We start from the raw sequence: 23248 nt of genomic DNA, 5'->3' as shown, positions 1-23248 counted from the left end.
TATATTTACTTCCAGGCTACTCCCTGACCACTGCAGTAATATACTTAGAGGGAAAAAATGACGAACTACCACAGCTGCTGGTGGAGCTGACTTCTCTCCCAGAATGTGCCCATTAACTCTACTACTTTTTTATAATTTGGAAGGGATCCTGGTTACCTTCAGCTCTCCAGAGATGTGTCAAAGCTAAAAGGAAATCCTTGACAGTATTCCACAAATATATTACAATGAAGGATACACTACAGGCTAGAAAGGCCAACAGATGTGTAGTAGAGTACAGAAACAATAAAGAGATGCTTCGGAAGGCAAGAGTACTTCAGTTTCAAAGGTCACAAATTTTATTTGTTCAAGAGGCAAATGCAAATACACTTAAGACTTCAACACCATACCACCATTTCTGCACTGTACTTCCTTACTGCAACTTCACAATTCAGCTGTATGTCTGGTGAGAGAAAGCACCATGAAACTACAGGACACTTGTAGTCCTGACACAATACCAAGAATAGTGCAGTGTAGCTGCCAAAAGGAAAAGAAAAAAGAACAGATGGGAGCCCCTTAATCCTCTTTTTCATCTTCCTTGACTCTCGCATAGGTAAATTGACATCTGTTGTCTTGACTCTGTCAACTGCTGAACATCTCTTTTTCTAATATTCCCAACTGTGAGAAGCAGGACTGTGCTGCACACCAGTGATTCACATGAGGCACGTTTCCATCCCTCATTTTAAATGTAAACTTTAACACCCTTCTTCAAGCTTCATGTGTGGCTGCAGCATTCAGTACTTGCCAGTTCAGAAGCATCATGGGGGTAGGAAGCCTGTATTGCTTTGATTTGGCTTAGTTCTTAAATGAAGTTTTTTTTTTTAATAGGAAAAAAAATCCTGTAACCTGCCTAAGACGCAGAAGTGATGAAATTCTGGCCCATTTAATGGTAAACAAACAGTTCCAGCACCTTCAGTAGTACCAAGAACATCACAACATTGTCTTTCAGATTCAGAGGTAATTCAAAGGGGAATTAAGCAATGGGGTCACTTGGAGTAGCTGAGGAATATAGTGAGTGTAATCAATATAGCATAAAGACACTTAAGAGCAGGCTGCAAAACCAAATATCAAAAGGAGAATGTTAGAGTGGTTAAAATGCATGAAAATCTAGGACAGGGAAATGCCAGTGCTTACTCTATGAACAAGATATTGAACTAGAAAAACATAACATATATGTATATAGGGAAAAATATATAAACCTATAATAGACCCTAGTAGAAAGATAACATGATACTGTTTAAAGAGCAACTCAGAATGCAGAAGTGACAATATATTTAAAAGTTACTGTTTTAAGCTACTGCAAATATATAATGTAAGGTATGTGTTACACTTCAGGAGCTGAATTTTGTTTGTGTCACTGGAAATCTTTACATTCATCTTTCTAATAATTAACAAAAAAGCTACACTATTTCCCTACAGTGTAAAAAGTAGCATGGAAATTATAAACATATACAGCGCAGGTACAGGCTATGCACAGAAGAAAACCTGGACTTCCTATCCCGTTATCAGATATGCTCTCAGAGGATTACTGTGTAGCAAGACTGCATGTAGCAGTGCCACCTGGTGACCAACGCTATGCCACATTCCTCTAAAAACTTCAGCACGAACGTTTATTACATCAAGTAATAGAATTTTCCATTTTTAAACATGAATATTAAAGTTTACTGTTTCAAATTTAAGTGTAAGGTATAAAATTGAAACTGAAAATTCCAATTTATAAATAAGGATACTTTGCAATGTAAACACTAAGAGCATTTGGAAACTACAGTACCTTACACCTAGCCAGCAGAAAAGATTCTCACTTGTAAGCCAGGAGGAACATAATCAGTCACAGGAGAAAAAGATAGCTCGGGGAAGAGAAAACCTAGAACCACTAATATCAGCCATCTCTGAGAAGATCAACCACCTCACCTTCATTACTTTCTCAATAACACAAAGTCATAAATAATTATGAGGCATATCCCAGCGCACTGGGACTGGCTGGGATGGAGTACAGTAACTTGGTTCAAATGGCAGGTCAGTTCTCCACAATCGCCCAGAAAAGTCTTTAAAACAAAGTCTAAGCAGCCAGGATTGGGCACACCAAGTGCCAAGCATCGTCCCTCTAGTTAGTTGCTTCCTATGGGCAACTCTAGTGCTAAAAGAAAAACTGGAAGAATATGCATTGACAGTGCTATGTGGTAGAACCAGAAGTAAACATGCAGCCCCGAAGTGCATGGTGACAAACAAATTCAGTGGTTTCTGAGGTGACCGAGCCTCCTACAGGCATCAGGAAGGGAGCACTATGGCAGCACACCATGCAGGCCAAACCCAGCTCTAGGCATTTACTGTATCATGTGCTGACACACACAGACCCTGCTTCCTAAACCAAGTGAATGGCCATTGCACTAGCAGCCCCACCTAGAGTCATAAGGTATTTGTGAAATGAGTGCCACTATGCAAAGGAAAAAAAACAGGGCAAATCAACCCCAGGGTACTGGATAGAGGCTGTTGAACTTTAAGTCCCTCACTCTGCTGCAAAAATTCTTGGAAGATGACGTGTTTTTTTTTCTCTGCAGGTAGGTTAAATGACTCAGGTACCTTTTAATGTTATTCTGGTACCCACAAAGGCTAAGCAGAATAACCCTGCGTGCCTCTGCGAAGGACTGGAAACTGCCCTCACCATAGTCAGGCTAAGAGAGGAATAAAACATTCAAATACAACAGGAAAGAGAGCAAGCAGGAAGAAGCGCAGTTCTTCCCCTCCACCAAACTCCTCTCCATATTTTCATTTTTAGTGGTTCAAAGCTAACATAACATCAGGTGTTCAAACAAAGTGAGAAAGCTTGGAAACAAAAGTTTTTTAAACAGGGAAGGGGACAGGTTCACAGTGAACAAAAAGTTACATACTTCTAAAAATGGTTAGAAAGGCAGAACAATTCTGTGGAAGCAAGAACAAAGTAACAGGGACGTGGTTTTTTCCTTTGGCCATGACCAGGCCAAAACATGCAGCTAAATATATATGCGCCATTAGTGCACAGGAACCATTTATGCATTCTTTCTGTGAGCCTTTTTTCCATTTTTATACGAAGTACCATTCTGCAAGGGGACTGGTGTGTTTGAAGCTAATTCAAAAAAAATAAAAACCATGCAATGAAGACATACAGATGTTGTCAGGAGATTCCTTCATTATTCATTCCCTTGGCCTTGTTTACTGTGTAATACCGTTTCTTCCCTTTTCCTTTCTCTTGCCCTGTTCTAGAGAAATGTTGAAGAGAGAAATGGTATAGTTGTGTCCTAAATAAGCTTAAGAAAACTACTCGCATGCAATTTCTTACAAAGATTCATTAATATCATACATCCTCTTTTCCAGACTCTATACAGCATTCTGTCTAGCTGTAATTGAAATAAATATTCCTAGCAACCTGCCATTATCCCTTTGTTACCCTGTCTCAGAGAAGGACTGCGTTTGTCTGAACCTCATCCCATTCTAGTAAGGAAAGAAGTTTAGGCATAGTCTGATTCTGAACTTTACCCATTACAGTATTTACGAGAGACTTTCACACAGTAGGCTTAAAACAAAACACAGACCATCTTCATCTTTGTTACCTGTATGTTTAATGACTGCTTGTGAACTTACAAAAATATCATGTTATACAACTTTGTATCAATCAACGAGGGCAATTAGGAATACACAAGGAACTCCCCATTCTCTTTGAAAAGATCTGGATTCTGCACATATCAAACAATTCAACAGCTTGTTTAAACATGTTAATATTGCTACCCTGCAAACTGTTTTGGTTTGATTGTTTGTTTTTTTAAATAAAGTATGTAGTTCTTCCATTATACAGTATAGGACTTCCTAGTGACTTCCTAGTGACAGTGATCAGGACAAGCCTCACAGCTTGCGTACACAGCCAACTTTTAATCACATCTCCTAGACGTCCATAAACACCTCTAAGAATTCTCAGAGGGTTGTGCTGCACACATACCTAGGCAACTTCCAGCCAGCTTTACCACCTGCTAGAGTTCAGTGACACCTCAAAAAACATTCCTTAGTATTTCTAGAATATTTAACTTGACAAAATGTAACAGTTACACTCTTCTGAGGCTGCTAACTTTTTTCTCCTGGCTATGGACCAAACAAATATGGTAACAAAACGTTTCCTCGTTACCTTCCAGGGTTTACTAATTTGCTGTTTTTAGAACTTAAGACATGATTAACTAAATCTTTTCCATCCAGTTCCAGTGAAGGCACAAGTATTTCCAGCTATATGAAGAACTGAAGTACTTGTAATGCTCCAGCTTCAAAAATTTTTTCTGGAATTCTTACAGTGATGAAAACCAATTAACTCACTAGGCCAAAGCACAACAGTTCAACAGTTTTCCAGTCATATCAGTCTTACACTCCAACTTCTACAAATCAAGAAAAATAATAGTAGCAAAAATATCAGCTGCTCACTTGTCCACACAGAGGTTTTTTTGCACCACATTCATCCCCAAGCCCTTGCAGAAAGGCAAGGGAAAAGGCAAATGGGAAGTGTTTTCTTCAGACCCTTTTGTGACAACCCATTGAGAGGGGCCCAGAAAACAGCATTCTGCTCCCCCCAGCCTTAAAGGAAACACCTCTGACAACAGTAGCACAGAGGAAGTATTGTCCAGATTAACAGCCAAGACTTTTTACTGTTTTTATTTATTTTTTAAAGATGACAGTGTTTCACTTAATTGGGTTCTAAGAAACACCAAGTACTGTTTTTATGTACTATGCATAATACTTATAAAGAGAAAAACTCCTACTATATTCAAAGGAGTGCAGTATGTTTGAGCACAATGCATTGCAGTCTAATTTTTCCATGAGACAAAGGCAGACAAAACTCACATCAATGACTTCCAGCCAGCTTCTAAAAAAAGTTAATAAAAATTTTATATGGATCAGAAAGGTAGGTATTCTCACTTAAGGGGGCCTGAAATCACTTGAGGATCTGCCCCAACAGACCTGGTTCTTGGTCTCTACCATCCTGAAGTTAAAACAAATTTCAGCCTGCTTATTATGAATTCTCTCTTCAGACTTTCTGCTCTACTACATCATCAGGTCCTGGAATGCAACAGTAGTGTTCTTACTTCACCCCATTTGTAGTTTGGGTTTTGTTTAGTAAAACTCAAAAAAATGAAATGAAAAAGAGCGTTCTAGCACACCAGATTTGACACCCCCCTTTGAAAGTGTCCCCGTTCTCCTTCAGAACCCAAGTCAAAATTTGACTGGTTAGGACACCATGAGAACAAGAGAGCAACATCATCCAGAAGATTCCTGCCACACAATACAGCAAGCACAGAAATCTTGCTGACTTTCAGTACATTAATTTTTCTGATCTTCTTGGCTAACACACCAGCCTGAGCTTTCAAGTTTCCTCTCGATCTTTTTTTAGTTCAGAGCACAGAGTGAGACAACTACATCAATATTCTAATTTAATTAGAAGGCAAACTGCTAATCAAAACAGAGTGACACAGATTAGAGCTGGATTAAATAGAAAGGCAAAAATATATTAAAATGCTTTTGAATTAAGTTAACCTTTCTTTCTATATTTAAAACTAGCCTCCAGTCTTCATTTCAGAAAATAAAGTTTAAATCTCCAGAGAGGTTTTATGCATTAACTCAGTTTTCAGAAGTCTGGGTGGTGAGAAGTATTTAAAAATAACCAAGCTGTTAAGACAAATACATGTTCCAGTTAAAAGAAGATTAGAAGCCTGCAAATACCTGCAACTAACTACATGACATTGCTACTTTTCAGGAATAAGTACGCTTATGTTGTGATTTTATATACTCTATACTTTTAGTTAATGATCTCATTGATTCCAAGCACATCTCCGTTCTACAGAGAAAACTTATCATGGTATTTACACTTCTTTCAGTATCTCCTTAGTCAAATTAACATTTTCATGTCTTTCTGCACTCCAGAGCTTAACATCTTGTTTCTTAAATGTACTTTCTTACTTTTGGATAGTAGAAAGTCTACAGTGACGCTTCTCTCTGTACACATCCTGATCTTTTGTTTAAGATGATTAAGAAAGCCGACCAGTTTTACAAATGCTGTAGAGTTGACTTCAAGTATTCAAAAGCGAAGAAATCTTCACAGCAATGCAAAGATAACGCTGCTGATACCTGCCGAAAGGACAAGCATGCATACCTTGCTGAACAATGGCACTTGTTCCTTTGCAGAACAGAAAGCTTACTTGGTACAAGTCTGCCAGAAACTGTAGTGCAAATAATTCTGTTCAAACTGTTTCAAGAACAGCTGCCATTTCTTTGAACTGTCTGAAGAAGTTCTGAAAAGGAAGAGTTAAGATAAATTTCAGTTGCACAAAGAAAAACCTTGAACTGTTGTTCAAACTAGCACAATAGACAAAAATCACTTAATCCATTGTTTGCCTCTTTCCTCCCGATAGAATTTGCATGTTGAACTGGAAGTTACTGCATTTCATTTTGGGGGTTGGTTGGAATTTGGGCACATTCACTATTAAATCTACACAGTTGGTGACTTACTTGCATGCCTTTGCTTATTAACAGGAAAGGATGACATGGGGAAAAACAAAAAAACAAAAACACACCAAAGTAGCTGTCACACCACAGAAGAAAAACTAAAAATCTCATGCAAATGTTTCTAATCCCAGCTGAAATAACCCATACTTCTCATGTACAGCATCCCTTACATTAGTTAACAGCTAATTAAAAATAGGTTTCAGCCAGATGGAATACAAGATTGCAGAACACCCAAGGATTCAGAATATCCTTCTCAAATTCCTTCCTATTCAACTCCCAGCATTTTCTTCACCTGTAAGCCTGAAGAATGTTCTACATGATGCATTGGCCCTCTAAACAGGGAATGACACCAGAAATGCCGTATTTATTAAACAATTAAATTAAACCAAGTTACACAAGTTCATAGATGAAGGCACAATAATTAAGAGCCAACAGTGACAAGGGAGATTGACCTCCATTCTTTATCAATAGCAAAGGCCAGGCATAACCCAAGTTTTAGATTTTGAGACTAGTGAACAGTTTCATAGATTCAGAATACTCCCAGTGTCTAGTAAGGCAGATGGATAGGACAAAAAAACCTTTTGTCTTTGCAGCTAAAATAAATTGTGACAGTAATTACTGCTAAATTAACACTTTAGAATAAGTGTTGTAGAATTAAACGTAAAAACTAAATATTTATTTTCAGTCTTTTAAACATTTAATACTTCATTTTTAAATGATCATACTAGCATAATGCTTATTTACATGTATGCAAAGTACACATTTGCTTCTTCACAACAATGCCACTGTTGCTCCAAAGAGACTGAATCTAATGACACAGGATTACAGACCTTGAACTGTGGGATTGTCATTTCAAATGTTTTGTCCGTTATTTGTCCTGAAGGGTCTGCCACTTTTAGTGTCACTGTAACATAAGGATACTTCAGAGACCTGCAGGTGTCAGAGCTCATTGCAACTCCAAGCTTCCATTTAATATCTACAAACTGTAGAGAAGAAAATTATTGGAAACAGTATTAAAGGAAGAGATCTAGCCTACCATTGCTATACTGTTGGACAGATGTTTTTACAGATAATATAGGACATTCAGAGCCCATATCTATATGGAAAACATACATGTCAAATATTATTCTGAAAACAGTCTTCTGCCATTTCTATTAAAAGCAGAAGGGGACTGAAAAATACCCAATAACTTATTTCACTTAATCTGTTTTGCTTATTAAAGTACTGTTAATATTCAAGAAGTTCTGGTAATAGCTTAAGTCCCAGAGTTCAACTGGCTTGTTTATCATTCATGGTTTTATGTTCTCTTTAAAGCTTCTAAATCAAATGAATATGAAAAAACTAGTCAGTATACAAAAAGTTTACAGTAGCAATAATGGGGAAAAAAGAAGGTATTTATAACTGTTTTAGATAAAGCACATCATAAATACAAGTCACGTATTTTTACCCCTTTATGCTAGGTAGAACTGGAATAAAGAAGTGAAATGAGCCTTTAGAAGCTTATGATCCAGCTTCAGACTTTTTTTTTCATCTTCTAGTTCTGTACTCTTAACAGTTGGTGTTAGGACCAAAAACTTAAAATGCAGATGCACTCTTATTTTTTCAAGAAGTTTAAGAGATGTTGAAAACTGGCAAAGTTTCAAGATCAAGTGTAAATTTAAGGGAGACAAAGAATAACACATTGATGTGCTGGTGCAATTGACTCTAAAGAACAATTCAAATAACATTGATAGCAGTAAAATTGTCATACTGACTTACCTTCCTTAATAATACTACAAAACAATTTTTAAAAAGCTATTAAATCCTTATTTACCGTCCAAACAATAATATTAGAAAGTAGTTTAGACTTTAGATGACCTTCGTACATGATTTTTCTGTCTGGCTAGACTTTCGGCAACACATACCCAGGAGACCTTTGGGCAGCCAAGATACCATCACGTGCTTGACACTACAATGCACACAATGAAGCACTGACACTTCTGAAAATGTTTAGTTCAATTGTTTTGTTAGTTACCTGCCCCGCTGTGGCCATGTTTCCTACGTCTTCTGACACGCTGACCGATTTGCTGTGCTCATTCCATACATGACGAATAACTTGCACAGCATGTTTAGGCAGTGTGCTGACTGCATTGCCCACTGTAGTGACAAGGTCCTCTGTAGATAGATTGTTTCTGGCTGCTGTGCTACAGGTATATCCAAAGAACACCACATCAGTTTCATCCTCCAAGAATTTAATAAAGTTTCTCACTTCACCCCAAATAGGCATTTTTTCCAGCTTTGTTTCTATGCACTTTAAAATAATTGGACATATTGTATTGTGTTTTCTTCTTTTTTTTAAATGCAGAGTATTTTTCTCCTCTGGGAAAATGACTTGTGTATCCACGTGAAAAACAACACTTGACTTTTAACATGTCTTAATGTGCAGAAACCAAGCTTTGCTGGGCTTACACAACATGCAACAAACAAAAATAATCACAGCCTCTGAGTGCTGTTGACAGTGAAAAAAGAGCACAGTTCAGTGACAGATGTGTGTATAGTGCAGTTAAGACTATTAAACAGTATTATTACTTTAGAAATGAGGCAGTTTAATTAAACATTTAGGAGAAGCAATTTAAGTACCACCAAGGGGCATGTAAGGACCTCTAAGCAATGTTATAATTCGTAATAACAGGAGTCAAATAATACAATAAACCCCCAACTGAATAGGCAGCAAGTCTAGATGAAGAGCAACAAAAAGTGTCACTCAATTCTCCCCATGGAAATAGGTCAAAAAAAGGCAAGTAAAAAACCACCCTAGGTTTGTTCACCCAGAACCCCTCCGTCTAATCCCAGGGAGATCAATAAAACAGAAAAAAAAGCCTAGCTGACAGCTTTAAAACTGCCATTAACTTTCTCTTTTATTTTGCCAGTAGTTCCAAAGCTTGCAGATAGCTTCTAAGAAGAACAATTTCATCTCTGTTTTTCCACTACTGAGTCCATGTATGCAGTTACTACACTTTTTTTTAACCTTAAGAACACAAACTAAGCCCTTTTCACAAATCAGTTCATTTTATACCCACCTTTGGTGTTATTTTGTGCTTACCTAAACAAAAAGGAAACAACATTAGTTATTTTTGCCAGCTCACCGACACTGATCTCAATTCCGGATGTCCGCAGCCTCTAAAACAGGATGATCAAATCATTACATGTAATAATAATTTACACATGAACAAAAGACTCTACACATAAATACATGCACAAATAAATTGATTTATGAAATGTATCCTGTACAACATGCAGAGCAATTATAATTGCTTCTAAGTGCTAATATCCAAACTTACCTGACACAGTTCAACTGTATTTACACCTGGGATCTTATGGTTCAGATGTTGAATTATTTGCTCACACTAAGAAGAAAATAAATTTGAAAACATTCTAAATATGTATTTCAATATACAAGACAAAGCAAGTTTCAATATTTGGAGATTACAACAAAAATGAAAATTGGTTAATGCAAAAATGGACAATAAGATGAGGCTTTAAAAGGAAACGGAAGAATAGTCATGCAAGTGACTGATATTCAAATTATATCAAACCAAGAAAAACAAATAAGCTCAATCAAAGCTTTTAGATACTACCTCATTTGCTGTTCTTTAATGCACCATTTAGTTCAATAGCCATCCTGTCCAAGTACAGAGCTTTATGACAAATAGGAGCTGAATGTAAAGCTAGCTAGGCTAGCACCTGATTAAGATGAGAAAGAACAATATATCCTTAAAAGTCTTCTGTGATAAACACAAATTTTAAGCAATCTCACTGCTCTTGGCAGGACTAGTTTACTTCATGAGCCACGTAAGTCTATGCTACACATATGTAACCTTTGCTTTGCAACACACACAAAAGGAAGTAGAAGAGCTTAAATAAAAAGGTTTTCAAGACTGGTAGAATGCCAGAAGCCCTCTGTATCCCTCCCACTGCTGAACTTACTAGTTCTGCAAAGAAGTCTTGAGGTATTAAACTAATCTTATCTGCCGCACCGCCGACATCTGAAAGACACAAGTAGCTGAGATCAGAAGCAAACCCTTCGAACACCATCATAACAAGCCGCCCATCTCCCTGAAGACACCACAGCTCGTCACGGATTTATTCACCCAGCAGGCAGGCCTGCTGCTCTCCCAGCGCTGGGCTCCCGCTGCTGGCGGCGGTCTCGGCCGCCCCGGGGAGGCTCCGGCTGGCCCCGAGGAGCCGGGAAGGCGCCCCCCGGCCTGCTCCCCAAGCCCCCCTCAGCCCCCCGCCCCCCCCACCAGGCCGAGCCCCCTCTCACCGAGCGCCTCCAAGGCCCGCGCCAGCACCACGGCAGAGCCGGCGGCCATGGCGCCGCGCTCCCGACAAGGCCCCGCTTCCGCCACACGCCGCGCGCCGCCCTGAGTGGCTCCGGGGGGAAGGGGCGGGGCTGCTCGGCCGCCCGGCTTTTATTGGCCGGCGGGAAGCGCGCATGCGCTGTGCGAGCGGGGCGGGGCGGGGCTGGGTGCTGCCGGGGGGTGTTGTAGGCTGGGGGTGTAGGGCCGGGTGCGGGTGGGTGCGGGGCTTTGCTAGGTGGGTGCGTGTGTGTCCTGTGCTGTGGGAGGGTGGGCTGCGCGTCGTGCACCTGCAAGGAAACCGCAGGTTGTGAATGATGTGCGGAGGTCAGTTGTGCCTTCGGTTCAATGGGAGAATAGCCCCTTATTGAAAAACTACAGTGAGAATCATACAGTCACAGGACGGCTTGGGTTGGAAGGGACCCTAAGGACCACCCAGTTCCAACCCCCTTGCTATGGGCAGGGACACCTCCCACTAGACCAGGTTGCCCAAAGCCCCATCCAGCCTGGCCTTGAACACCTCCAGGGAGGGGGCATCCACAGCTTCTCTGGGCAACCTGTTCCAGTGCCTCACCACCCCCAGAATAAAGAATTTCTTCCTTATATCTAATCTAAACTTACCTTCTGTTGTGGTTTAACCCGTCTGGCAGCTAAACACCACACAGCCGTTCGCTCACCCTCCCCCCTCCCTCTCTGGGATGGGGGAGAGAAACGGGAAAGTGAAGCCTGTGAGTTGAGATAAAGACAGTTTATTAAGACAGGAAAATAATAATAACAATAATAATAATAATAGTGATAATGGTAATAGTATTAACAATAATAATGTGTAAGAAAACAAGTGATGCACAATGCAATTGCTCACCACCCGCTGACCGATGCCCAGCCTATCCCCGAGCAGCCGGCCCCCCACCCCGGCCAGCCACCCCTATATATTGTTTAGCATGACGTCAGATGGTATGGAATACCCCTTTGGCCAGTTTGGGTCAGCTGTCCTGGGTCTGTCCCCTCCCAGCTCCTGCTGCACCCCCAGCCTGCTCGCTGGCAGGACAGAGCAAGAAGCCGAAAAGTCCTTGGCCTGGTGTAAACACTGCTCTGCAACAATTAAAACATCAGCATGTTATCAGCGCTCTTCTCATCCTAATCCAAAACATAGCACCCTACCAGCTACTATGAGGAAAAATTAACTCTGTCCTAACTGGCACCAGGACACCTTCTTTTAGTTTAAAGCCATGCCCCCTTGCCCCATCACTACACCCCCTGACAGAGTCCCTTCTCAGCTTTCCTGTAGGCTCCCTTTAGGGGCTGGAAGGCCGCTCTCTTCAATAAAATTTCCATACTGAATGCAGTTGATTTTGAGGTGTAGCTGAAACCCTGAAATGACACTGATCCTTTACCAGTCTCATGTTTTAAAAACAACAACAACAAAAAATATTCTTAGACTTTTCTAGCAATCACTTCTGGCTTCCCTCTATATTGTAATGCTACAATTTTAGTACACCTATAGTAAGACTGACCAAGTAGTGAAATACAACCAGTCACATAGTAGTGCTGGCTAGTTTTAAATCATGTATTGGATTTTTTTTTTAATTTTTTTTAGTAAAATGAATTAAAGTATTTAGAATATATTTCATGCAAAGGGAAATTCTTGTGGAACATGGTATGTGTGTTTATGAACTTTATACATTTATGGTACTTGACCTCTCCCTTTTAAAGTATCTAATTAAGTGTGCAAATGTTTTTGAGTAATATGTGTTTCTATGACCTCATGATTGTCAAAACACTTACAACGTACATACAGGTAAGATCTGCCTGTGATAGGAGGGACATGACTCAACAGTCCTTTTGTTCTTAACTTAGGTAACTACTGCATACTTTTGTATGTTATCTACAGAACTTTGTATATTATTTTATATTACATTTTCATCAAGTCTTTTACTAGTGCCTTTAGCAATATGAGTAATACTTGTTATGTTACCTTTCATTCATTTTCCAAGATGTGGAGATAGATGTGAAGTTGAGTGTTTTGGTGGTTTGGTAATTATAGAGTAATTCTGAAGCATTTGCTGAAATTTTGAGTTGTTTTGGAGTTATTTTGATAGAATCATAGAATATACTGGATCAGACGGAACCCACAAAGGCCATCAATTGGGTCCTGGCTCCACACAGGACCACCCAAAAATCAGACCCTATGTCTGAGTGCACTGTCCAAATGCTTCTTGAACTCCAGCAGGCTCAGTGCCGTGACCCCTGCCTTGGGGTAGTGTCCCAGTGCCCGACCACCCTCTGGGTGCAGAACCTTTCCCTAACCCCCAGCCTGACCCTCCCCTGTCCCAGCCCCATGCCGTTCCCTCGGGTCCTGTCGCTGTCCCCAGAGAGCAGAGCTCAGCGCCTGCCCCTCCGCTCCCCTCGTGAGGGAGCTGCAGGCCGCCATGAGGCCTCCCCTCAGCCTGCTCTGCTCTGGGCTGGACAAACCGAGGGACCTCAGCCGCTCCTCACATGTCTTGCCCTCCAGACCCTTCACCAGCTTTGTAGCCCTCCTTTTGGACACTCTCTAAGTTTTTTATGTCCTTTTTATATTGACCAAACCTGTACACAGTGCTCAAGGTGAGGCTGCACCAGCACAGAGCAGAGCAGGACAATCCCTTCCCTCAACCAGCTAGCAGTGCTGTGCTTGATGCACCCCAGGGTGCAGTTGGTCCTTTTGGCTGCCAGGGCACACTGCTCTAGTTAAACTTCATATTGCTGGGGATTGCCCAGCCCTCTAATTTGTCAAGATCTCTCTGCAAGGCCTCTCCACCCTTGAGGGAGCCAACAGCTCCCCTAATTCAGTATCGTCCACAAACATAGTTCTTTGAATTTGGAACAGCAGGATGGTGAAGAATGTAATGATTTCAGTTAGTCTGCCCATCCCTAGTATTAAATTGTGTCTCTAGAAACTGTTGCCTCCTGTAAGTATGTTCTTTGAAGGTTTTTGTGGCAGAGGAATTGAGATGCAGGCTGTGATTGTGATCTGACAGTAGCGGCTCATCTTTTAGCTAGCTAAGGACTGAAAACCTAATATGAGGATATACTTTGTATGGAAACAAAGACATATCTCATTAGCTAGCAGAAGATTGGATTGTTAAAGAGAGATGCTGTGGTATTCTTTACAGGTCAATACAGAATCTTCAAATGCAGGCGTGTAATAACAGTAATCCTGCTTAGTAGTAACGGGGTAAAATAAAAACTACTTTAGGTAATTTACTCCATTTCACAAATGTAACATTTACAGAATGGGGTGTTGTTATTAACATCAACACTTGCTAAAGAACTACACCAAGTTTTTCAAGGAGCTCTTGAGGTAGAAGGGAGAAAGTCTTTCTGTTAACAGCTGTGTTTCTCCAGTGCTTAGGCCTCCAGTTTTGTGGTGTCCCTACCTTTCTTTGCCTCCTGTTAGCTTGGTACTCCTGTCTCTACAGCAGCTGGAAACATCTCTCACAGGACTTCTTGATTTGCCTGTATACTGGCAGTTTCTTTCTTTCCTGCCCACTGCCTGCTCACTCCAGGCATAAATGTGGCTCCAAAACCAGCTTACCCCTGCTCCAAGTCCATCTGTTCATTTGCATGAAGGCTGGACAGGTCTGTGGGACCAGCTCCCACACTTCACAAAAACCTTCCCCAAACGTCCATTTCAGAAAATAAATGTACAGCTGCTCTTGCAAGCACCCAAATCATTGCAAGCACTAAAACCTTTCAATTAATCTTTATTACTCTTTATGAAGAGTTAATCTTTATTTTGCTAATCGTTATTATTCAGTGATCACTGTGCTTCTGCGAACGTTTGAACACTACACCTTAATCATTAAAGAAACAACAACTCCGCACGTCTTTTCTCCAATAAAACCATTTTTATTCAGTGCGATGACGGATTTTTATTCAGGGCGGTTACTGGAGGTGCTGCTGTGAGGGGCCGTTGAAGAAGGGGCCGTTGAAACTTGGCGGCCCGGCGGCGCCCCCCGGCGCCTGCCGCTCGCCATGCCGGCCCCGACGGGCGGGCGGGGCGGCCGAGGCACGGGCCGTCGCCTCTCCGGGAGAGCCCACTGCCGGGGGGGAGCCGAGCGAGGACCGAGGGGAAAATCCTCCGCTCATCCTCGGCCGGGAGCAACCGGAGATAAATAGGCGATCGTTACGCAATTTTCTGCTTTGTTCCGCTGCTTCTGAGGCGGGAGGAGCGTGTGCGAGGACAAGCAAAGCGTCGGCTCCCCCTGCGGGTCCCCCCGGAGCCGCCCGTCCCGGTGGCGCGGTCCCGGGTGCGGGCTGAGCGCGGCGGCGTGAGGCGCTGTCAGCCGCCAGGGGCCGTGCCCGCCGCCATGGAGCCGCACCGCTGGCTGCCCCTCGAGGCCAACCCCGACGTGAGTGACCCGGGGGGGTGCGCGGGGGGCTGCCTGCGGGCCGGGGGGGGCGGTGGGGAGAAGGGGAAGGCGCTCAGCAGGGCCCGGCGGCGGTGCGGTGCGTGGTGGGGAGCGTGTGTGCGCGCACGGGGGGTGTTACTCCTCAGGCCTGACCGCGTTCTTAACCCCCCCCCCCCCTCCGTTTTCTGCTCTCTTTTCAGGTCACGAATCAGGTAAGCAGCGTTTATTTGAGGTAACCTTTAGGCCCTCTGCAGCTCCAGGCCCATCGCCTTTTATTTCCTGCAGTAGAGGCTCCCGCTGCCCCAACGAGAGTAAGTTCTTGCCACCCCACGGGTGCTCGTGCTGTGCCTTCTGCTCTTGGACCTTACTGGAATCTCCTGTGGAGCCTCTGAGTACAGGGTGTAATGTAAAAAACCTGTATAAAACACAAATGGTAAAGGAAAATAGAATAAATGTGTTCTGCAGTTGTGAAACAGCCTATTAATGTAACACAATTTCTGATATGTTTCAGGGAGGGCTTCATTTTATTAATCATTGATTAAAACGTTGTTATGTATTTTATGGATCTGTACATGATGGGTTTATATGATCATATGGATCTGCTTACCTCACCATGTCTCAGTCCTTTTCTCCTTTGGATGACGAGAAGAACTAATGTATTTTTACCGTATTTGTACCTTGATGATTATTTGTGACTATGTTGGCATAATTTCTTGCTGTTGTTCTTGTCAGTATAGCAGAATCCACACTAGAGAAAGGCATATTGATTTTGCTACAGATGGTGCTTGAGCCAAAAGCTTCCATCAGTAAGATGACATTCTTGAAACTACTACCTTGTTGAAATATTTTGAAAATTGGGAATTTCTGTTTGTGGAGAATTATTATTTTTTAATTATTTTTGCTGTAATTAATTAATTGAGTATGCAGGTGAATGAAGAGTTATTCATTGCTGGGTCATTTTGTACTCGGCTTTATAATTTCCTGACACAAGTAATTTTATCATTAGTATTGCTGTGGTGCAATCAGGTGTTGGGGTGAGTTCATTGTGTTCACATGAAATGAAGTGTTATCAGCTGTAAAGTAGAAACCAAGGAGGAAAAACTAGTGACTTTTTCCAAATACTGTATTGTTAAGTTTATGCAATATGGAGAAAATCCTAGAAGAGCATTAAATGAACTGTTCTAAGTGTATTCAAAACCTCCTTTGCCCATTGGCTTTGCATTGGTGATGTATGGTATGTCTTCGTTATGGATGATCGTGGTTTATGTGAACTTTCACTTCACAGGGATTTTCTTCTTAATCTTTATGGAAAGGGCCACTTCAGATACGGTCGACTTTCTCTTTCGCTGTATTTTGACAGACTTAACTGAGCAGTAGTTGTAGTTATTATTTAGACTGAGGTGTATCTTCTTTTTTTTTTTTCCAAAATAGAAAAAAACAACAACAAAGGTCTCTGTTGAATAGGAGTACACTTTGCATTATTAGTCATTGTTCTGTATAACAACAGGAGTGTTAGTCACTAGTTATTCATACCTCTGTTTAACAATAGTAATAATAATTTGACATCCAAATGAAGTTGCAAACACAAATTTAAAAAAATCCTAGGGAGTTAATTGCAAGGACAGTCGGTACAGTCTTTTTTTTGTGGTATTGTATGTCACTATACTCTATAAAATACAGGATTCTTCAGGATAAAAAAAGGCATACCTCTTATAGCTGCAGCATGTATGTCTAGAAGGAAGTTAATATATACATCTTCTTACACAGACCTTTAGCTATATGCTTCTTGGTTTTATTTTTGTTTTGGATTTTTTTTTTTTATTTTACTTGGATGTTAAGACTATCCTTGGAACATACTACTTATGTTAGTATCAATGCTATTGTTAGGTGTGGTAATGAACACGTTGAGATGTGTGTTGTAATGTATGTTGACGATTTCAAACTTTGTGGCAGAAATTTGGGAGATAATGGAAAAGAGCTGGTATTTCGTAGTTGCAGGGTGTGTAAAATCTTTCCAAAATATCTTGATTTTTTTTTTCCTTGGTGAAAGCATTTGTATTAATGCAAGTCTAGGAATTTTTAATTTCTTAGTATATAGGACCTTTCTTCGTGCATATGGATTGGAATTATGTAAAAGGTTTAGAAATTGGCTGGAAAGGATAAATATGAATGATCTTTCTCAGCTTTAAAGATTTCCAATGGCAGTGACTCACTCAGGATACTGCTGCCATGTATCTGTAGTGATCTTAAGAGAGAAGTCAGCGTAGTTAAATGTACCATACAGTGCTAATTTAACTGTCACGATATGCCCTTTTCTCTCCACTTCTGCAGTCTGATGGAACAGATTATGAAGCATTGTCAGTCCACCTCCAATATAGAAAGAGTTGATGATTCAGCATTTACAAAGCTCCAGTTAGTATAGTGATGACAGCTAATTTTCTTCTCTTTGACCTTCAGCTGTGGGACCTCAGGTGCTGTCCCTCTTCTTGAAGCTTCTGAAGCCCCTCTACTAGTGGGAGAGAGAATGAGAGAAAGTGGGTTTATCTGCCCACTGTTCACCAGATGATGTCTGGCTATGTGTCTTGTTCACAGTTGCTTCTACCACCAAAAAAAGTCAGACTGCTTATGAACATTGGGAGTGAAAAGATCAGATGCAAGCTAATTGCTCCTCATGGTGACATCACTTCAGTCTGGCTTGCAATCTGTGATCAATTCCCTTGGAAGTGTAGATAAAAAAGTAGTATTGGTAGATGATTTTTTCTTTGTTGATCTCCCCTGTTCTAAGAAATATCCTTACTTCCTACAGAAGGTACAATGTCAACTCGTGCCTTTGCTCTGTCCAGGTAAGGCTCCAGTAATTGACTGCATCTGGTATGAAGCTCAAGTACTGGCTTCAGGTAGCCCAGAGTTAAACTGTGCAAAGTTGTCTGTGATTTGGGTTTGTCTTATGACAGAGGGCTTATTTGCCAGCTACTTTCCAGCATTATTTTCAGGCCTTTGATCCAACCTTTTTTTTTTTTTTCTTTAAAACCATTAATGCAATGAGAGTCAGCCACGTAAAGGAATTAATTTCAGTGTATGGACCCTCTTGGCAGCTGTGACTTTCTGGGGGCAATAAAGATCACAGAGCAGATGGCAGAAACTGGATACACCCAGTCTTCATCCAGTTAGGTGTCGGGCAAATACAGGGATTAGTTAATTATCTTGAGGAAATGAACTTTACTCTTCCTAGAAGGTCGTTCCGTTTTATGAACTGTTTGCAGCACTGTCCACAAGCTTCCCCAAAAGAAAACCCTGCTGACCAAAGTCACTGGAAGGGCAGTGCCTGCAGTTCCTGACATGCATTGGTGGTGGTGGTCCTCAGAGACGAACTGCTGTGTGGAGTGAAGGCGCGTGTGATGTGAAATGACATAAATGTCCTTCTGAAGATGTGTAGTTAAGCAGTTAAGCTTAACAGCAACTCTTCTGTTGTAAGCCAAGTAGCAATAGTGGAGATAGGCTGTTTTCCAAGAATTCGTGCTATGAGCGTAGCCTCAGAATGGGGAAGAGCAGGACTGGGTCTTCGGATCTTTCTGTGAAGAGAGTGCCCCAGAATGCCTTCCACAGAGCCAACAAAGGGGAAGTGGCAAGGCTGTGCCACAGCAAAGTGTAAGCAGGAGGCAGATGCGAAGGAGGATTGTTGTGAGACCAGTTGTTGGATGTTTTCTTCTGGTTTAAAATACCTCAAGCTATAGAGCCCTGTTATTAAGTTTAAACAGGTTGTTCTTATGTTGCAACAGATATGTTGCAAGGGGGAAGATTATGACTTGTGGAGTTTAGAGCCTTACTCATATGAATAGTTGAAAAATGAACTTAGATCTGTCTTTGTAGGTCATTCAGTAATCGAAAGCTGAGAAAACCATGCATTTCATTCTTCTGTTTGTATTTGTCGCTTTTAGCATTTTCTGCTCTTTTTTGGCTTAGTCGCTTATGTATTTTCAGATGAAATAAGCTGAACGTTATAACAACCGTAATCCTTACTGTTACCAGTGCTGGTAAGGATATGTTTGTTTAGTGAACAGCATGCTACAGAGCAGAAAACAAGTGCTATTGGTTCACCAGGTAGGTTAGCTGGTAGTTCTGAAGATGCTATTCCCTACTTCTCTATCTTCCTTAGCTTAAAGGACCAGCAGAATCAGTATAATTCGCTTGTTATTTCATTACACTGTAAAAATAACACATGCAGCAGCTTATTTGTAAGCATGGATTGTTCAGGCTCATGCCGGTTATGAACAATTATTTAGATCGCAGGAACAAGTTTGTTGTGAATCACTGCAGCTCCACCTCAGGACTTGTCCTCAGAGCACTCCAAAGCTTTTGCTTGCTAAGAGCAGTTTCGGAGAGAACCTGAGCTAGCTGCTTAGTCCAGCTTTCTGTGTGGTACATTGCATTGCTGTTTGGGTGATGATCAGACCCCGGTTCAATACGTATGGTAGTACCTGTGCATAGCGAGTATGAAGTTTCAAAGCTGCTTGATGGGTTATATTTAAAACATGTACCTATCAGCATGAAGACCAGGAGCTCTAGCTGTGAGTCAGAGCTGCTCTTCTAGACACCCTGAAGAAACCAACACAGTTGGAAGGATAAAAATCTTGTGGGTGTAAGATCTATCACATTTTTGGTGAAGTTGTGTTCTTTTTTCTCCTTCACTGCAAATTAAAATAAATAAACTTGAAAAAAAATGTAATGATAAATGGGCTGTATTCCATGAACTTCATTGTGAGGTCCTGAAATAATGGTGCTTGAGGATATTAAAGAATTCGTAATAAATATTGAACTTGATGGATAAGTTTATTTTAATTGAGCATCATCTTTTGTTCCAGTAAGACCATACTGTGACCAGTCTAAGTGGGGACTGGTTGGTAAAGAAGAATAAAACACTTTGTTATGCCCATGCATTTGCTCCTGAGCAATACAACTTTTGACCTGCAGTGTAGAACTAAAGTTTCTGACAGGTATTTCTGTATTTTCACATCAAGTCACTTGGGTTAATGGCTGACTGGAAGACACTTTGTCTAAACCTTATTGAAAAATGATCCCTTCCTTTAAATTCCCTAAATTCATAGTGAAAAAACTAAGAAGTACGTTCTTACAAGGCCCAAACAAAATACTGATTTCTGAAACAGTTTTTTGTAGCATGCCTCCAGAAATAATATATATAAAGAATTGAAAACAAACTATTATGCGTTTGTATTTGTAATGTGGATCAGTTTAGTAAGGGTTAGGTCAGTAAGAGCAAGTTACTTAGAGGGCTTAAATACAAGCTATTTGTAGGCTCATATAAATTGTCATATAAGGTTTTTTGTTGGTGTTATTAATTTCCATTGGTGATACTTCCATCAGACATTCTGCGCAGTGTCTTGCTACTGTTTAGGGAAAAAGATCAGCTTCAATTCACCAGGGTGCCAAAAATTCTTACGCTTTAATGATAAAATTACAAAATATTGATTGCTGATGATAAAGTTATGAAATACTGATTACATCTAAAACTAATTAAGACTTAGTACTTCCAGTTCCCTAAAACCATAGGAACAACTAGTTTAGTGGAAGAAAGTCTTAACTGGTTTTGCTGTGATACAGTGATGCCATAGTCCATTGAGCAGATGTACAATGTGGTATGGATTCTGTTGGTATCTTGGTTTGTATTTGGAAGAGGATTACAACAGTTGGTTCTTCCCACAAAAGCTCTTTGACTTATGTCTGTGTCTGGAAATGTCTCTGTTTTTTCCCATTTTTGTTCATGTGGTTCCAACTTTTATACAAACACCCCAGAAAAATGGAAAAGTCCTAGTTTTGAGTATAATGCCTTAGTATTTAGAATGTGGCATTCTTGAAATATTTACAAATGCTGTCCAACTTCACTGGCACCTAGATTTCAAAGTCCATTTTACTTCAATGTTAGTCTTCACATTGTTTTTATTTGCAACTGACAAAGTAGAAAAGAGCATTGCTATTTCAGACAGTATTTAAAATGTTCATTGACTGCTTCAGAAGTCTGCTGTTCAAAGTAAATTGAACTCTTAAGTTTTCTTACCCCAGTTTCCCTTCCCACATCTCTGTCAGCCCCATAAATTGTATCCTCCTAGTGGTTCTGTGGCTATGTTGGCAGAAGCGCTGCTTTAATCTGCTGAAATCAAGTCACCTGGGTCAAGAGGTTGCTAGGTTGCTGTTGTCCATCTGACTTTTGAGGCTCTTTAAATTAGTCCAAACTATATTTTTAAGGTTCATGAAATTTAATTAATTTTAAAGGTAGCCACCGCGTGTTGGAGCAAAATTGTGTATTAAAGATCACTGTTCTGTGCTGCTTTTGATGCTTAGCAGTTAATAGATTAAGATAGCGGTACCAACAGTGAAAGCAACGTAGGTTATACCACAGAAATGTCTAAATTAACTTACAATAAACACATTTAGACATGTTACAGTGACTCTTTATTCTGTTAACTAACATGCAGATGCAGATTGACACATGCAGATTGACAGTTTGTGGTGATTTAGAACAGAATCAGGTAGGTTGGAAGGGACTCTTCTGTGTTCTGGGAGTTCTGTGGTCCAACCACGTTCTGCTCCAAGCAGGTTGCTCGGGGGCTTGTCAAGTTCTGAATTCCTCCAAGGATGGAGACTCCACAGACTCGTGGACAGCCTGTGCTAGTGCTTGACCATGCTTATTATTTTTTTGTATTATTTTAAAATGCTTTCCTTACCAATTTCATATTTTCTGCATTCCAGCCTGTGTCCATTGTTTTTCATTGTGCTACTGTGTACTGCTGAGATGAGTTGGTCTTCATCTTCTCTGCAGCTTCCCTTAGCTAGTAGAAAACACCAATATTAAGTGTCCTGTCCCCCATCTCCCCTGCTTTTTCTTAAAATGGTTTTAACCCATCTTTCAACCTTTCCTCATACAACAAGGCTCCATGCTCCTGTCCCTATTGGTGGCTCTCCATTGGATTTGCTTCGCTATGTCGATGCTTCAGTCATAACGGGGAGCTCAGAGCGTTGGCACAGCACTCCAGAGAGTTTCACAGTCCTCCAGCAGAGGGGAGGTCTTTCTTCTGCCTACCGGCTACTTTCCCTTGCTAGTATGGCAACCAGTGATAGGGGTTGGCTTTTACTGCAAGGGCACGTTGACTCATGTTCAATTATTATTGATCAGGATGGCCTGATCCTTTTCAGCAGAGTTATTTTCTAGCCAATTAGCCCTGAGCCTCTGTGACTGCATGAGGCTATTCCATTCCAGATGGAAGATTTTGCATTTGTCTTTGAACTTCTTGAAGTTCCTGTCAGCTTATTTTTCTAGCCTGCTGAAATTGCCTCTGAATTGCAGCCCTGCCCTCCAGTGCTCTTCCCAATTTGGTGTAATATCCAAATTTGTTGAGTGTGTGGTATGCAACCGTCCCGGTCATTAAGGAAGATGTTAAACAGTATTTGCAGTGACACCCGAGAGACGTCACTGCCAATTGCACTTTGTGTTGCTGATGCTGTCCTTTGAACCTGGCAGTCTGGCCAGTTTTCCACCAGCTTCCCCTGTATCCAGCTCATACATCTCACTGTTTTGGCTCTAGGGATGGTATGGGTGACTCTGCCAAAGGCCTTGGTTCATAAAGACTCTGCACTGCTTTCCCTCCCCTGCACCTTACCCACGCAGGCAGTGATCACTCTGTTGAAAGCTTCCAGGTTAATTGGGCATCGTTTGCCCTTGGTAAGTTGGTGCTGTCTGTTCTCCATCACTTAGTTGTTCTTGTGCTTGGGAGTAGCTTCCAGGAAGATTTGCTTCATAACCTTCCCAGAGAGTGAGCTGAAGATGAGTGGCCTGTAGTTATCTGCATCTTCCTTCTTGTCCATCTTGAAAATAGATGTGATATTTTCCTTTTTCTAGTCAGCAGGAACCTTCCAAGATCACCATGACCCTTCAGACATGTTAAGGAACAGGCT

General features: G+C 41.0%; 2 protein-coding genes across 5 annotated transcripts in view; one reads left to right on the top strand and one right to left on the bottom strand.

Moving 5' to 3' along the window:
* Positions 1–3615: 3615 nt before the first annotated feature.
* COMMD6 (COMM domain containing 6) lies at positions 3616–11789 on the bottom strand. Of its 2 annotated transcripts, XM_083819922.1 has the most exons (8): positions 11752–11789; positions 11511–11615; positions 10519–10577; positions 9873–9938; positions 9635–9711; positions 8567–8735; positions 7383–7535; positions 3616–6338 (listed from the first exon to the last, which is right to left on the bottom strand). In XM_083819922.1, the coding sequence occupies exons 6-8, from the start codon at positions 8582–8584 to the stop codon at positions 6288–6290; spliced, it is 222 nt and encodes a 73-aa protein (XP_083676048.1). In that variant the 5' UTR covers positions 8585–8735; positions 9635–9711; positions 9873–9938; positions 10519–10577; positions 11511–11615; positions 11752–11789; the 3' UTR covers positions 3616–6287. The 2 variants fall into 2 exon arrangements, with proteins under 2 accessions (XP_083676048.1, XP_083676047.1); XM_083819921.1 differs by lacking the exons at positions 11511–11615; positions 11752–11789 and adding an exon at positions 10856–11013.
* Positions 11790–15073: 3284 nt separating this feature from the next.
* UCHL3 (ubiquitin C-terminal hydrolase L3) overlaps positions 15074–23248 on the top strand; it is a 43423-nt gene continuing 35248 nt past the window's right edge. Inside the window, exons 1-2 of one of the 3 annotated variants that reach the window (XM_083819911.1) lie at positions 15074–15280; positions 15481–15492. In XM_083819911.1, coding sequence (XP_083676037.1) covers positions 15239–15280; positions 15481–15492 — 54 coding nt within the window. In that variant the 5' untranslated portion in view covers positions 15074–15238. Of the gene's footprint in view, positions 15298–15480; positions 15493–23248 lie in introns of all 3 variants that reach the window. The other 2 variants (XM_083819912.1, XM_083819913.1) reach the window with 2 other exon arrangements.

Source organism: Anser anser (assembly GCF_964211835.1).
Source record: "Anser anser genome assembly, chromosome: 1".
NCBI lineage: Eukaryota > Metazoa > Chordata > Aves > Anseriformes > Anatidae > Anser > Anser anser.
Note: the sequence above shows the minus strand (reverse complement) of the source record. Positions and strands in the feature narration are given on the sequence as shown.